Source organism: Salmo salar, chromosome ssa04, assembly GCF_905237065.1.
Source record: "Salmo salar chromosome ssa04, Ssal_v3.1, whole genome shotgun sequence".
Classification (NCBI taxonomy): domain Eukaryota; kingdom Metazoa; phylum Chordata; class Actinopteri; order Salmoniformes; family Salmonidae; genus Salmo; species Salmo salar.
This window is the reverse complement of record NC_059445.1, coordinates 54,509,275-54,524,157: the sequence shown is the minus strand read 5'-3', so window position 1 is coordinate 54,524,157 and position 14,883 is coordinate 54,509,275. Positions and strand designations below refer to the sequence as shown.

Sequence of the window (14,883 nt, the reverse complement as noted above, 5' to 3'; positions counted from 1 at the left end):
CTGATATTGGGCGATTAGGCCTGGCTCGCAGTCGGCGTTCCAATTCATCCCAAAGGTGTTCGATGGGGTTGAGGTGAGGGCTCTGCAGGCTGGTCAAGTTCTTCCACACCGATCTTGACAAACCATTTCTGTATGGACCTCGCTTTATGCGTGGGCCTTCCCCAAACTGTTGCCACAAAGTTAGAAGCACAGAAACAGCCCCAGAACATTATTCATTCTCCACCAAACTTTACAATTGCCACTGTGCATTGGGGCAGGTAGCATTCGCCTGGCATCCGCCAAACCCAAATTAGTCCATCGGACTGCCAAATGGTGAAGTGTGCGTCATCTCTCCAGAGTACGCGTTTCCACTCCTCCAGAGTCCAATGGCGGCGAAGCTTGGCATTGCGCATGGTGAGCTTAGGCTTGTGTGCGTCTGCACGACCATGGAAACCCATTTCATGAAGCTCCCGAAAACAAGTTCTTGTGCTGATGTTTCTTCCAGAGGCAGTTTGGAACTCGGTGGTAAGTGTTTACGCTCTTCAGCGCTCGGCAGTCCCATTCTGTGAGCTTGCGGCTGAGCCGGCTGAGCCGTTGTTGCTCCTAGACATTTCCACTTCACAATAACAGCACTTACAGTTGACCAGGGCAGCTCTATCATGGCAGAAATTTGACGAACTGACTTATTGGAAAGGTGGCATCCTGTGACGGTGCCACCTTGAAAGTCACTGAGCTCTTCAGTATGGCCATTCTACTGCCAATGTTTGTCTATGGAGAATGCATGGCTGTGTACTCGATTTTATACACCTGTCAGCAACAGGTGTGACTGACAAAGCCACATCCACTAATTTGAGGGTTATCCATCTACTTTTCTATATAGTGTACATGGTTTTGTTTCCATCTTGAGAGCCTGCCTTACCCATTCTCTCTCTCTCTCTCTCTCTCACACACACACACACACACACACACACACACACACACACACACACACACACACACACACACACACACACACACGCACACACACACACACACACACACGCACACGCACACAGTGCTAAAACATTCGTCAGGGGGCGGTGGCTGGCTGCTCACACTAAGCTCAGACTGTCTGTGTGAGAACCTTTAGTCTTAGCAGTCCATAAGTTCGGTCCTGGTCACAGGACCCACATAGTTCTCCCCTCTAACCGACTCAGACAGCAGGTACTGGGGGACAGGAAGGTGGCCTGACTCTGGGACTCCACACTGCAGTAGTGAAACAGGGAGGACATGCATTAAATTCTACTCTCCTTTTGCATGGGACTTATTTTATTGACCCTCCTCACAACCGTATCACTTCCAGTTCTCCCAGCCTGAAAAAGCCTCAATTTAGATACTATTTCCAGCGGAGGAGCCAAGCGTATGAAATATGGACGCATAAAAATGCTGTGCGGCAGCTGCAGGGAGTTAACCGGTAGACTGAGAGGGAGAGACGTTTGATATCCGTTCCCCTCTCCTCCCCTCCATACGGGGGTGGTGGTGGGGCGAGGACATGTCCAAGGGAACCGTTTCCATCCATGAACTGTAGAGATGTTTCCCCCTCCATATATTGCTAATTCAGCATGCACAATAAGCTGACTAGGAGGGCTCCTCTCATGCATGGGTACATGGGATTTATCCAGGGGACTTCATTGGGAAATATATGGGTGTGTTTAGGGTTTGTACTTTACAGGAGACTGTGTCTTCTTTAATGTTTCTACACTGATCCCTTCCTACTAAAACAGTTGCAAACAGAGTCATGACTTCTGTCGATCTCAGTGCCACTGTAGACACTGTGCACAATTATTAGGCAAGTTGTATGTTTGAGGATTCATTTTATTATTGAACAACTACAGCGCTCTCGGTCAATCCAAAATGTTAATAAACCTCAAACCTGAATATTTAAGAAAGTAAAAGTGAGGTTTTGGCTTTTTTTGGAGAATATCTACGTGTGCACAATTATTGGGCAACTATTAGTGTGCAGAATTATTATGCAACTAAATGAAAAATGAAAAGTTCCCCATCTCACTTGTTTATTTTCATCTGTTAAAGTGAGAATAATAAACAAACAACTCAAAATGTATAAATAAAAATGTCTGACATTTCAACAACAAAAAAATCTGTGACCAATATAGCCACCCTTCTTTTCAATAAGTCATAAGCCTTCCATCCATGGAGTCTGTCAGTTTCTTGATCTGTTGACAATCAACTGTTTGTGCAGCAGCAAACACAGCCTCCCAGACACTGGTCAGAGAGGTGTACTGTTTTCCTTCACCGTAAATCGTCCGTTTAAGAAGGGACCACAAGTTCTCAATAGGGTTTAGGTCAGGTGAGGAAAGGGGCCATGTCATTATTCTTTCATCTTTAAGGCCTTTACCTGCTAGCCACGCAGTGGAGTACTTGGATGCGATGGAGCGTTGTCCTGCATAAAAATCATGGTCTTATTGAAAGATGCAGACTTTTTCCTGTACCACTGCTTGAAGAAAGTGTCTTCTAAAAACTGGCAGTAGGTTTGGGAGTTGAGTTTGAGTCCATCTTCAACCCGAAATGGTCCAACTAGCTCATCTTTAATAATACCACCCCATACCAGTACCCCACCTCCACCTTGCTGGCGTCAGAGTCGAAGTGGAGCTCCGTGCCCGTTACTGATCCAGCCACGGGCCCATCCATCTGGTCCGTCAAGAGTCACTCTCATCTCATCAGTCCATAAAACCTTTCAAAAATCTGTCTTCAGATATTTCTTGGCCCAGTTTTGACGTTTCAACTTATGTATCTTGTTCAGTGGTGGTCGGGTTTCAGCCTTCCTTACCTTGGCCATGTCTCTGAGCACTGAACACCTTGTACTTCTGGGCACTCCAGGTAGGTTGCAGTTCTGGAATATGATAGCACTGGAGGATAATGGGTTCCTGGTAGCTTCACGTTTGATTCTTCTCAAATCTTTGGCAGTTAATTTGCGTCTTTTTTTTCTCAACACGGTTCTTGCGACCCTGTTGACTATTTGAAACAAAACGTTTGATGGTTCTTTGATCAAGCCCCAATATCTTAGCAATTTCAAGAGTGCTGCATTCCTCTGAAATACTTTTTACAATTTTTGACTATCAGAGTCAGTTAAATCTCTTTTTTGGCCCATTTTGCCTGAGGAAAAGAAGCTGCCTAATAATTATACACACCTTGATATAGGGTGTTGATCTCCTTAGGCCACACCCTCCCTCATTACACAAATACACATCACCTGATATGCTTAAATCCAATAAGCATTCCAGTTTATGCAGCTTGGAGTTGGGAAATATGCATAATAATGATGATATGGTCAAAATACTGACTTGCCTTATAAGTGCACACAGTGTATAGAAATGGAAGGGCTTGTGAACCTAGCCCTCTAATGTAACAGAACCAAGCATGTGGTTAAGGGAGCCAGTTACTTTAGGGTGAATGCTAAACTAAAATAGAGGGACTTAAAAGACAGTGTTAAACATTAGACATTACCAACGGCAGTTCTTCTTGCTTTGTAGATGAAACCGCCCCCCAGAGGTTTTGAAGAACCCCCCCCAAAACCCCTGGTGAGAGAACAGTGATAACAGATGTAAAGCTGGACCCCTCCCATCTGCCTTCAGTTATTTGCTGATATAAATCAGTACCAGTACTCCTGACCATGTTATTGGGGATTTTGTCTGAACCTGCTTGGTTGTTTCTCTCTCTCTCTCTCTCTCTCACTCTCACGCGTTTAGCCTAGCTCGGTCTTGTGTGTGTAACAACCAAGCAGGTTCAGGAGTACTGGTACTGATTTATATCAGCATTGTGGTGAAGCTGTTAAATGTCATACATACAGCACAGTAGGTGTTTCTTTATGTGGATATTATTGTTCCAGGAAAGTGATAGGGATGGTAATTGTTGAGATAGTAATAGCAGACGCCTAATGTTGGGGAGGAACTCATGCAGTATAATGAATCAACTAAAACGAATGTGCTTGGATGAGTATGAGCATTCCTACACAGATTGACACACACTGACGCACACACACACACTGACAGACACACACACTTGGCTGTGAGTTGCAGGGTGTGGGTGTGCATGTGTTTGTCTGTGTGCGTGTTAGCTGTACAGTGGTTCCTATGGATGAGATCACATCTGGAGGAACGCTCCCCACCACCAGGCCTCTCTATGAATCAGACACCCCAGTCCAGCACAAAACAGACCTGCTCTCCTTTATGTGTCACTGAGACGCAGAGTACTGTACTAACAAGGCCAGCCGATATCATTAATAGTTGAGATATTGCATTGACTCCCGACAGCTATGTCCTTGTAATGAACAGAATGTAGACAAGAAGTCCCACTATCTGTTTTACTGTGAGACAGTGTGGGATACTGTCGTTCTCACCTCTGTTTGGAATGGGTTGCTATAACTAGGCTATGTCTTTATCTCTGTGCCATACAAAACTGCTGAGAATAAAGTAAACTACAATGTAGTCACAATTGACAACAGTGTTGGTGTTTATACTATCAACTTGTACAATATGTTGTACATGCTGTGCTATGGTGATGTGGAGACGAATGTTAAGTTCTCCATCATCAAAGGGCCAGACTTGGAGACAGGAGATGTTCACTTAAACTCCCCTCCACCCCCCGTAGTGAGTATTACAATATTTCTGTTATAGCATTTGGTTTAGTAGTTCCTCTGGGATTTTCAGTTGCAATGACATCAAAGCCTGAATCTTATCTGACATTGTGTGTTTTGGCCCTGATCACGGGTCCTTAACAGGAATTGGATATGAAAAGGGCTATGCCTTGAAGTTGAAATGAGGCCTGTCTGAGGATAAGACAGCGGAACATTTTTGGTTTAGTAAATTGGTTTAGTACATTCCTGTCCTACCTGGAATATCCAGGGCTGAGTCTGACACGGCAGAGAGTTTGAGAGACCCGCTTTAAAACAAACATGTTGGGGGAGAAGTGGGCATATCTGCTGTTGAACCCGCAAAGTATGAGCCTAATGGTTTAGGCGGAGGGCTCAGGTAGCTTTTATGTGGTGAAATCATTGACAAGGAAGTCCACCGGTGCTTGGAGAAATAGTAAAACTTAATGATGAGTTAAAACGTCCAGAGTGGGGCCTCCCGAGAGGCGCAATGGTCTAAGGCACTGCCTCGCAGTGCTAGCTGTGCCACTAGAGGTTCTGGGTTTGAGTCCAGGCTCTATCGCCCATGGAGACCCATGGGGCGGCGCACAATTGGCCCAGCGTCGTCCGGGGTAGGGGAGGGTTTGGCCGGCAGGGATGTCCCTGTCCCATCGCTCACTAGCGACTCCTGTGGCGGGCCGGGCACAGTGCACGCTGACACGGTCGCCAGGTGTACGGTGTTTCCTCCCACATATTGGTGCGGCTGGCTTCCGGGTTAAGTGGGCATTGTGTCAAGAAGCAGTGCGGCTTGGTTGAGTTGTGTTTCGGAAGTCGAACGGCTCTCGACCTTCGCCTCTCCCAAGTCCATACGGGAGTTGCAGCGATGAGACAAGACTCTAACTACCAATTGGATACCAAGAAATTGGGGAGAAAAATGGGTCAAAAAAAATACATAAAAAAAATGTCCAGAGGGATGTACTGTGTCCCTTTGCCTGTTAATCACAGGTCTTCCAAAGTCCACCCTGAAAGAGAGCAGGATGCCTACAGTACAGTATGCCTGGCTAACGGTCAACTATACGTTCTGTTATTGTGAAGTGGAAACATCAAGGAGCAACAACTGCTCAGCTGCGAAGTGGTAGGCCACACAAGCTCACAGAACGGGACCACCGAGTACTGAAACGCGTAGCGCATAGAAATCGTCTGTCCTCGGTTGCAACACTCACTACCGAGTTCCAAACTGCCTCTGGAAGTAACATCGGCACAAGAACTGTTCATTGGGAGCTTCATGAATGGGTTTCCATGGCCGAGCAGCCGCACACAAGCCTAAGACCACCATGCGCAATTCCACATCTAGTGGAAAGCCTTCCCGGAAGAGTGGAGGCTGTTATAGCATGAATGCCTATACATTTGGAATGAGATGTTCAATGAGCATCCACATACTTTTGGTCATGTATGTAGTGTACTTAAGTAACAATACTTTAAAGTACTACTTAAGTTGTTGTTTGGGGTATCTGTACTTTACTTGACTATTTATATTTTTGACTACTTTTACTTTGACTAATATGTACTTTTTACTCCCATACATTTTCTCTGAAACCCAAAAGTACATTTCGAATGCTCAGGCAGGATAGCAATAGTCCAATTCACGTACCTACCAATAGAACATGTTGTCATCCCTAGTGCCTCTGATCTGGCAGATGCACTAAACACAAATGTGTAAATTATGTCTGAGTGTTGGAGTGTGCCCTTGTCTGTTTAACATAAGGAATTTGATTTATAGCATTTACTTTAACTTTTAACTTTTACTCAAGTATGACAATTGAGTACCTTTTCCACCACTGTACAGTACATTTAAAACTAGATACTTTTAGTCTTTTACTCAAGTAGTATTTTACTCGGTGACTTTCACTTTTCTATTAAGGTATCTTTACTTTTACTCATTTATGAGGACTTTCTCCACCGCTGTACCTACCATACTGTACAATACCACTAGACTGGATGTTTTTCCATTTAAACTTGGTTCAAACATAATATTAATAATAATATAATTGTTTATAGGGACAGTGGGCTATTGTGTGAAAACAAGACTAAAGAGTGCTTCCTTCCACAGGAGAGTTGTTCTCCTGTAAGTCTGCCAATATTGCCTCCATCCGTCACCGTCCTCCCGCTCTATGGATACCAGGTTTTTCAACAGTCTTTAGGGAGTGTACTGCTGCTCTGCCATCTTCTGAGCAGAGCAATACTTCCAATACACTATGGGGATTGGGGACTGGTGCAAGGATGGGGACAGCCTAATTGGCCCGAATAAAAAGGAATGTCAAATGTGCTGCATAAAAAAAAAATATTATAACAGTGCATTGCAGGAAATTTGTCTGGGCTAGCCTCGATCTCCCCACCTCGCCACCCCTCATCCTCTCTACTACACTCTTGATTAAGGTGCATAATTTGACAGATGTTTAATGGAACCAATTTGGAGGGGAACTTAATGTAACAAACAAACGTGCTCCAAACAAGAAATTCTCTTTTATCCAGGCCAGGGAAATTGTGAAATCTAAACATTCCCAGAGAAGAAGAAGTGGCCATATGTTTTACACAGTCTGGTTGTATATCATATTACTGTGTTTCTGGAACGAGGCTGAAACACATGTAGGCATCTGTGTTGGCCAGCTATCTCCTGGGTCCAAACCTAGGTTCTCCTAAAGCGGACATGGATTTCTGTGTGGTAGGGGCACTGGGAGAGAGCCAGGGAGAAACTAGAAGGCCTGATATTAATTCAAATCAAATCAAATCAAATCAAATTTATTTTTATATAGCCCTTCGTACATCAGCTGATATTCTCAAAGTGCTGTACAGAAACCCAGCCTAAAACCCCAAACAGCAAGCAAAGCATGTGAAAGAAGCACGGTGGCTAGGAAAAACTCCCTAGGAAAAACTCCCTAGAAAGGCCAAAAACCTAGGAAGAAACCTAGAGAGGAACCAGGCTATGAGGGGTGGCCAGTCCTCTTCTGGCTGTGCAGGGTGGATATTAAAACAGAACATGGTCAAAATGTTAAAATGTTAAAATGTTCATAAATGACCAGCATGGTCAAATAATAATAATCATAGTAGTTGTCGAGGGTGCAACAAGCACGTCCGGTGAACAGGTCAGGGTTCCATAGCCGCAGGCAGAACAGTTGAAACTGGAGCAGCAGCACGGCCAGGTGGACTGGGGACAGCAAGGAGTCATCATACCAGGTAGTCCTGAGGCATGGTCCTAGGGCTCAGGTCCTCCGAGAGAAAGACAGAAAGAGAGAAAGAGAGAATTAGAGAGAGCATATTTAAATACACACAGGACACCGGATAAGACAAGAGAAATACTCCAGATGTAACAGACTGACCCTAGCCCCCCGACACATAAACTACTGCAGCATAAATACTGGAGGCTGAGACAGGAGGGATCAGAAGACACTGTGGCCCCATCCGATGATACCCCGGACAGGGCCAAACAGGCAGGATATAACCCCACCCACTTTGCCAAAGCACAGCCCCCCACACCACTAGAGGGATGTCTCCAACCACCAACTTACCGTCCTAAGACAAGGCCGAGTATAGCCCACAACGATCTCCGCCATGGCACAACCCAAGGGGGGGGCGCCAACCCAGACAGGAAGACCACGTCAGTGACTCAACCCACTCAAGTGACGCACCCCTCCCATGGACGGCATGGAAGAACACCAGTAGGCCAGTGACTCAGCCTCTGTAAAAGGGTTAGAGGCAGAGAATCCCAGTGGAAAGAGGGGAACCGGCAAGGCAGAGACAGCAAGGGCGGTTCGTTGCTCCAGCCTTTCCGTTCACCTTCACACTCCTGGGCCAGACTATACTTAATCATAGGACCTACTGAAGAGATAAGTCTTCAGTAAAGACTTAAAGGTTGAGACTGAGTCTGCGTCTCTCACATTGGTAGGCAGACCATTCCATAAAAATGGAGCTCTATAGGAGAAAGCCCTACCTCCAGCCGTTTGCTTAGAAATTCTAGGGACAATTAGGAGGCCTGCGTCTTGTGACCGTAGCGTACGTGTAGGTATGTACGGCAGGACCAAATCGGAAAGATAGGTAGGAGCAAGCCCATGTAATGCTTTGTAGGTTAGCAGTAAAACCTTGAAATCAGTCCTTGCCTTAACAGGAAGCCAGTGTAGGGAGGCTAACACTGGAGTAATATGATCAAATTTTTTGGTTCTAGTCAGGATTCTAGCAGCCGTATTTAGCACTAACTGAAGTTTATTTAGTGCTTTATCCGGGTAGCCGGAAAGTAGAGCATTGCAGTAGTCCAGCCTAGAAGTAACAAAAGCATGGATTAATTTTTCTGCGTCATTTTTGGACAGAAAATTTCTGATTTTTGCAATGTTACGTAGATGGAAAAAAGCTGTCCTTGAAACAGTCTTGATATGTTCTTCAAAAGAGAGATCAGGGTCCAGAGTAACGCCGAGGTCCTTCACAGTTTTATTTGAGACGACTGTACAACCATCCAGATTAATTGTCAGATTCAACAGAAGATCTCTTTGTTTCTTGGGACCTAGAACAAGCATCTCTGTTTTGTCCGAGTTTAAAAGTAGAAAGTTTGCAGCCATCCACTTCTTTATGTCTGAAACACAGGCTTCTAGCGAGGGCAATTTTGGGGCTTCACCATGTTTCATTGAAATGTACAGCTGTGTGTCGTCTGCATAGCAGTGAAATTTAACATTATGTTTTCGAATGACATCCCCAAGAGGTAAAATATATAGTGAAAACAATAGTGGTCCTAAAACGGAACCTTGAGGAACACCGAAATTTACAATTGATTTGTCAGAGGACAAACCATTCACAGAGACAAACTGATATCTTTCCGACAGATAAGATCTAAACCAGGCCAGAACTTGTCCATGTAGACCAATTTGGGTTTCCAATCTCTCCAAAAGAATGTGGTGATCGATGGTATCAAAAGCGGCACTAAGATCTAGGAGCACGAGGACAGATGCAGAGCCTCGGTCTGACGTCATTAAAAGGTCATTTACCACCTTCACAAGTGCAGTCTCAGTGCTATGATGGGGTCTAAAACCAGACTGAAGCGTTTCGTATACATTGTTTGTCTTCAGGAAGGCAGTCAGTTGCTGTGCAACAGCTTTGAAATCAGAGATGGGATCAGTCTGAGCTCTTGCCCCGAAGACGTCATTCAACGAATAACGGACTGAATGCAGTCATTAGCTTGTTATAAATTACAGATGGAACTTCTGAAACTCCTGCTTAATAAACAGTCCAACCTGTCCTCTGTTTGGTAGGTGCCCAGCCTGGGCCATGGTTTGGTTTCGCTTGCTGGAATGATAATTCAGTTCTCATGGAAGTTCTTTATTATTATTATTATTATTATTATTATATAAACTAACGGTCAAAGGTTTTAGAACACCTACTCATTCAAGGGTTTTTCTTCATTTTTACTATTTTTTACATTGTAGAATAATAGTGAAGACATCAAAACTATGAAATAACACACAATCATGTAGTAACCAAAAAAGTGTTTAACAAATCAAAATATATTTTATATTTGAGATTCTTCAAAATAGCCACCCTTTGCCTTGATGACAGTTTTGCACAATCTTGGCATTCTCTCAACCAGCTTCACCTGGAATGTTTTTCCAACAGTCTTGAAGGAGTTCTCACATATGCTGAGCACTTGTTGGCTGCTTTCCGGTCACTCTGTGGTCAGACTCATCCCAAACCACATCAATTTGGTTGAGGTTGGGGGATTATGGAGGCTAGGTCATCTGATGCAGCACTCCATCACTCTCCTTCTTGGTCAAATAGCCCTTACACAGCCTGGAGGTGTGTTTGGTCATTGTCCTGTTAAAAAAAAAAACATGAGAGTCCCACTAAGTCCAAATCAGATGGGATGGCGTATCACTGCAGAATGCTGTGGTAGCCATGCTGATTAATTGTGCCTTGAATTCTAAATAAATCACAGACCGTGTCACCAGAAAAGCAACCCCCACCATAACACCACCTCCTCCATGCTTTACGGTGGTAAATACACATGCATAGATTATCCGTTCACCCACAACGCGTCTCACAAATACACAACGGTTGGAACCAAAAAATCTCCCATTTGGACTCCAGAGCAAAGGACAAATTTCCAGCGGTCTTTTCAGGTGACTACCTCATGAAGCTGGTTGAGAGAATGCCAAGAGTGTGCAAAACTGTCAGCAAGGCAAAGAATGGCTATTTGAAGAATCTCAAATATAAAATATATTTTGATTTGTTTAACACTTTTTTGGTTACTACATGAATCCATGTGTTATTTCATAGTTTTGATGTCTTCACTATTATTCTACAATGTAGAAAATAGTAAAAATTAAGAAAAACACTTCAATGAGTAGGTGTTTTAAAACTTTTGAATGGTAGTGTATATTATAATTATTTTGTTGTTGTACTTTGCCCCCTTTTTCTCCCCAGTTTCATGATATCCGATTGGTAGTTACAATCTTGTCTCATCGCTGCAACTCCCCTACGGACTCTGGAGAGGTGAAGGTCGAGAGCCATGCGTCCTCCGAAACACAACCCTGCAAAGCCGCACTGCTTCTTGACACACTGCTCGCTTAACCCGGAAGCCAGCCTCACCAATGTGTCGAGGAAACACCGTCCAACTGACAACCGCAGTCAGCTTGCAGGCGCGCCACAAGGAGTCGCTAGAGCACGACGAGACAAGGAAATCCCGTCCGGCCAAACCTTCCCCTAACCTAGACAATGCTGGACCAATTGTGCACCGCCCCATGGGTCTCCCGGTCACGGCCGGCTGTGACATAGCCTGGGATCGAACCCGAGGCTGTAGTGGTGCCTCAGCACAGCACAGCCTTGCCTTAGACCGCTGCGCCACTCGGTAGGCCTGGGAGGTCTGATATTATTCCTGTCTTCCAAATCAGCTCAAAACACACCAGAATGCTTTTGTTTAAGAGTTCACAGATACAAATCACTAATGGCAAACCATTTGTCTTTGTCTTGGACAAAACTGATCAAGAATTTTGAACAGCATGTTTTTTTCTATTTCAAATACACCTCTGCTGTTTTCAATCAAGATCTCAGCGATCACTGCCTCATTGCCTGCATCCGTAATGGGTCTGCGACCAAACGACCGCCCCTCATCACTGTCAAACGCTCCCTAAAACACAGGCCTTTCTAATCAACCTGGCCGGGGTATCCTGGAATGACATTGGCCTTATCCCGTCGGTAGATGATGCCTGGCTATTCTTTTAAAAGTGCCTTCCTCACCATCTTAAATAAGCATGCCCCACTCAAAAATGTTTGAACTAGGAATAGATATAGTCCTTGGTTCACTCCAGACCTGTCTGCCCTTGACCAGCACAAAAACATCCTGTGGCGTTCTGCATTAGCATCGAATAGCCCCCGTGATATGCAACTTTTCAGGGAAGTTGGGAACAAATATACACAGGCAGTTAGAAAAGCTAAGGCTAGCTTTTTCAAACTGAAATTTGCATCCTGTAGTACTAAATCAAAAAAGTTCTGGGACACTGTAAAGTCCATGGAGAATAAGAGCACCTCCTCCCAGCTGCCCACTGCTCTGAGGCTAGGAAACACTGTTACCACCGATAAATCCGCTATAATTGAGAATTTCAATAAGCATTTCTCTACGGCTGGCCATGCTTTCCACCTGGCTACCCCTATCCCGGTCAACTGCCCGGCACCCTCCACAGCAACCGGCCAAAGCCCCCACCATTTCTCCTTCACCCAAATCCAGATAGCTGATGTTCTGAAAGAGCTGCAAAATCTGGACCCATACAAATCAGCCGGGCTAGACAGTCTGGACCCTCTCTTTCTAAAATGATCTGCCGAAATTGTTGCAACCCCTATTACTAGCCTGTTCAATCTCTCTTTCGTATCGTATGAGATTCCCAAAGATTGGAAAGCTGCCACGGTCATCCCCCTCTTCAAAGGGGGTGACACTCTAGACCCAAACTGTTACAGACCTATATCTATCCTACCCTGTCTTTCTAAGGTCTTCGAAAGCCTAGTTAACAAACAGATTACCGACCATTTTGAATCCCACCGTACCTTCTCCGCTATGCAATCTGGTTTCAGAGCTGGTCATGGGTGCACCTCAGCCATGCTCAAGGTCCTAAACGACATCATAACCACCATCGATAAGAGACATTACTGTGCAGCCGTATTCATAGACCTGGCCAAGGCTTTCGACTCTGTCAATCACCACATTCTTATTGGCAGACTCGACTGCCTTGGTTTCTCAAATGATTGCCTCGCCTGGTTTACCAACTACTTCTCTGATAGAGTTCAGTGTGTCAAATCGGAGGGCCTGTTGTCCGGACCTCTGGCAGTCTCTATGGGTGTGCCACAGGGTTCAATTCTCGGGCCGACTCTCTTCTCTGTATACATCAATGATGTTGCTCTTGCTGCGGGTGATTCTCTGATCCACCTCTACGCAGATGACACTATTCTGTATACTTCTGGCCCCTCTTTGGACACTGTGTTAACTAACCTCCAGACGAGCTTCAATGCCATACAACTCTCCTTCCGTGGCCTCCAACTGCTCTTAAACGCAAGTAAAACTAAATGCATGCTATTCAATCGATCACTGCCCGCACCTGCTCGCCCGTCCAGCATCACTAGTCTGGACGGCTCTGACTTAGAATACGTGGACAACTACAAATACCTGGGTGTCTGGTTAGACTGTAAACTCTCCTTCCAGACTCACATTAAGCATCTCCAATCCAAAATTAAATCTAGAATTGGCTTCCTATATCGCAACAAAGCAACCTTCACTCATGCTGCCAAACATACCCTCGTAAAACTGACCATCCTACCGATCCTCGACTTCGGTGATGTCATCTATAAAATAGCCTCCAACATTCTACTCACCAAACTGGATGCAGTCTATCCACAGTGCCATCCGTTTTGTCACCAAAGCCCCATACACTACCCACCATTGTGACCTGTACGCTCTCATTGGTTGGCCCTCGCTTCATACTCGTCGCCAAACCCACTGGCTCCAGGTCATCTACAAGTCTCTGCTAGGTAAAGCCCCGCCTTTTCTCAGCTCACTGGTCACCATAGCAGCACCCATCGTAGCACGCGCTCCAGCAGGTATATCTCACTGGTCACCCCCAAGTCTAATTCCTCCTTTGGTCGTCTTTCCTTCCAGTTCTCTGCTGCCAATGACTGTAACGAACTGCAAAAATCTCTGAAGCTGGAGACTCATATCTCCCTCACTTGCTTTAAGCACCAACTGTCAGAGCAGATCACTGCACCTGTACATAGCCCATCTGTAAACAGCCCATCTATCTACCTACCTCATCGCCATAATGTATTTATTTATTTATCTTGCTCCTTTGCACCCCAGTGTCTCTATTTGCACATTCATCTTCTGCACATCTACCATTCCAGTGTTTAATTGCTATATTGTAATTACTTTGCCACCATGGCCTATTTATTGCCTTAACTTACCTCATTTGCACTCACTGTATATAGACTTTTTGTTTTCTTTTGTTCTACTGTATTATTGACGGTATGTTTTGTTTATTCCATGTGTAACTCTGTTGTTGTATGTGTCAAATTGCTATGCTTTTTCTTGGCCAGGTCGCAGTTGCAAATGAGAGCTTGTTCTCAACTAGCCTACCTGGTTAAATAAAGGTGAAATAAAATGTTAAAAAGTGTCTATGACTCCCTCATCAGGAGTGAGCCATGCACGTGTGGGTTTTTAAACCCTGTGTGTGAACCCTGCATGTGAACCCTGCATCAATGCCCTGTGCTCTGCTGTCTCCACAGGGGGCAGGGGCCACAGTCAGGACCCTCTTTACAAGCTACCATGTGTTGAGTCCTGAAGCACTCCATGAAACAGTTAGGCAATGACCAGTCGGTCGTGTTTGAAACATCCCCTGGCAAAGGCCTCTATGTCCTCTGTGTGTGTCCTGCTGTCACATGCTAGACTAGACTCTTAACAGACAACCAGGCATCTGATACAGGGACACCACCCCATTAAGCCATTTAACTAGCCAGGATCACTTACCCAGGCTCCTCTGTTCTCTAACCAGCCACAGGTGGACCTCTGACAGCACAGGGGCCCAATTTCACCTTTGACCCCGTGAGATATGCCACCAATGACTCCTCTCATACCTGAATGAACAGGTTAAGTATGGCTAAACAGGGTGGTGACGTTGGCCTGGCTATGGCCCCCTTGTTTAAGTTAATTTACAGTTGGGGTTTGCATGGGACGAATGGGGGTTGCTGTCTACAGATGA

At 45.1% G+C, this 14,883-nt stretch overlaps 1 protein-coding gene across 2 annotated transcripts in view; it reads left to right on the top strand.

Annotated features, from left to right (window-relative positions):
• LOC106603537 (UV radiation resistance-associated gene protein) overlaps positions 1-14,883 on the top strand; it is a 145,130-nt gene that overhangs the window by 127,274 nt on the left and 2,973 nt on the right. The window contains exon 15 of one of the 2 annotated variants that reach the window (XM_045717107.1): positions 14,677-14,770. The exons of the other annotated variant lie outside the window; for it this stretch is intronic. Coding sequence (XP_045573063.1) covers positions 14,677-14,722 — 46 coding nt within the window. The 3' untranslated portion in view covers positions 14,723-14,770. The remainder of the gene's footprint in view (positions 1-14,676; positions 14,771-14,883) is intronic. 2 annotated transcript variants of the gene reach the window in all.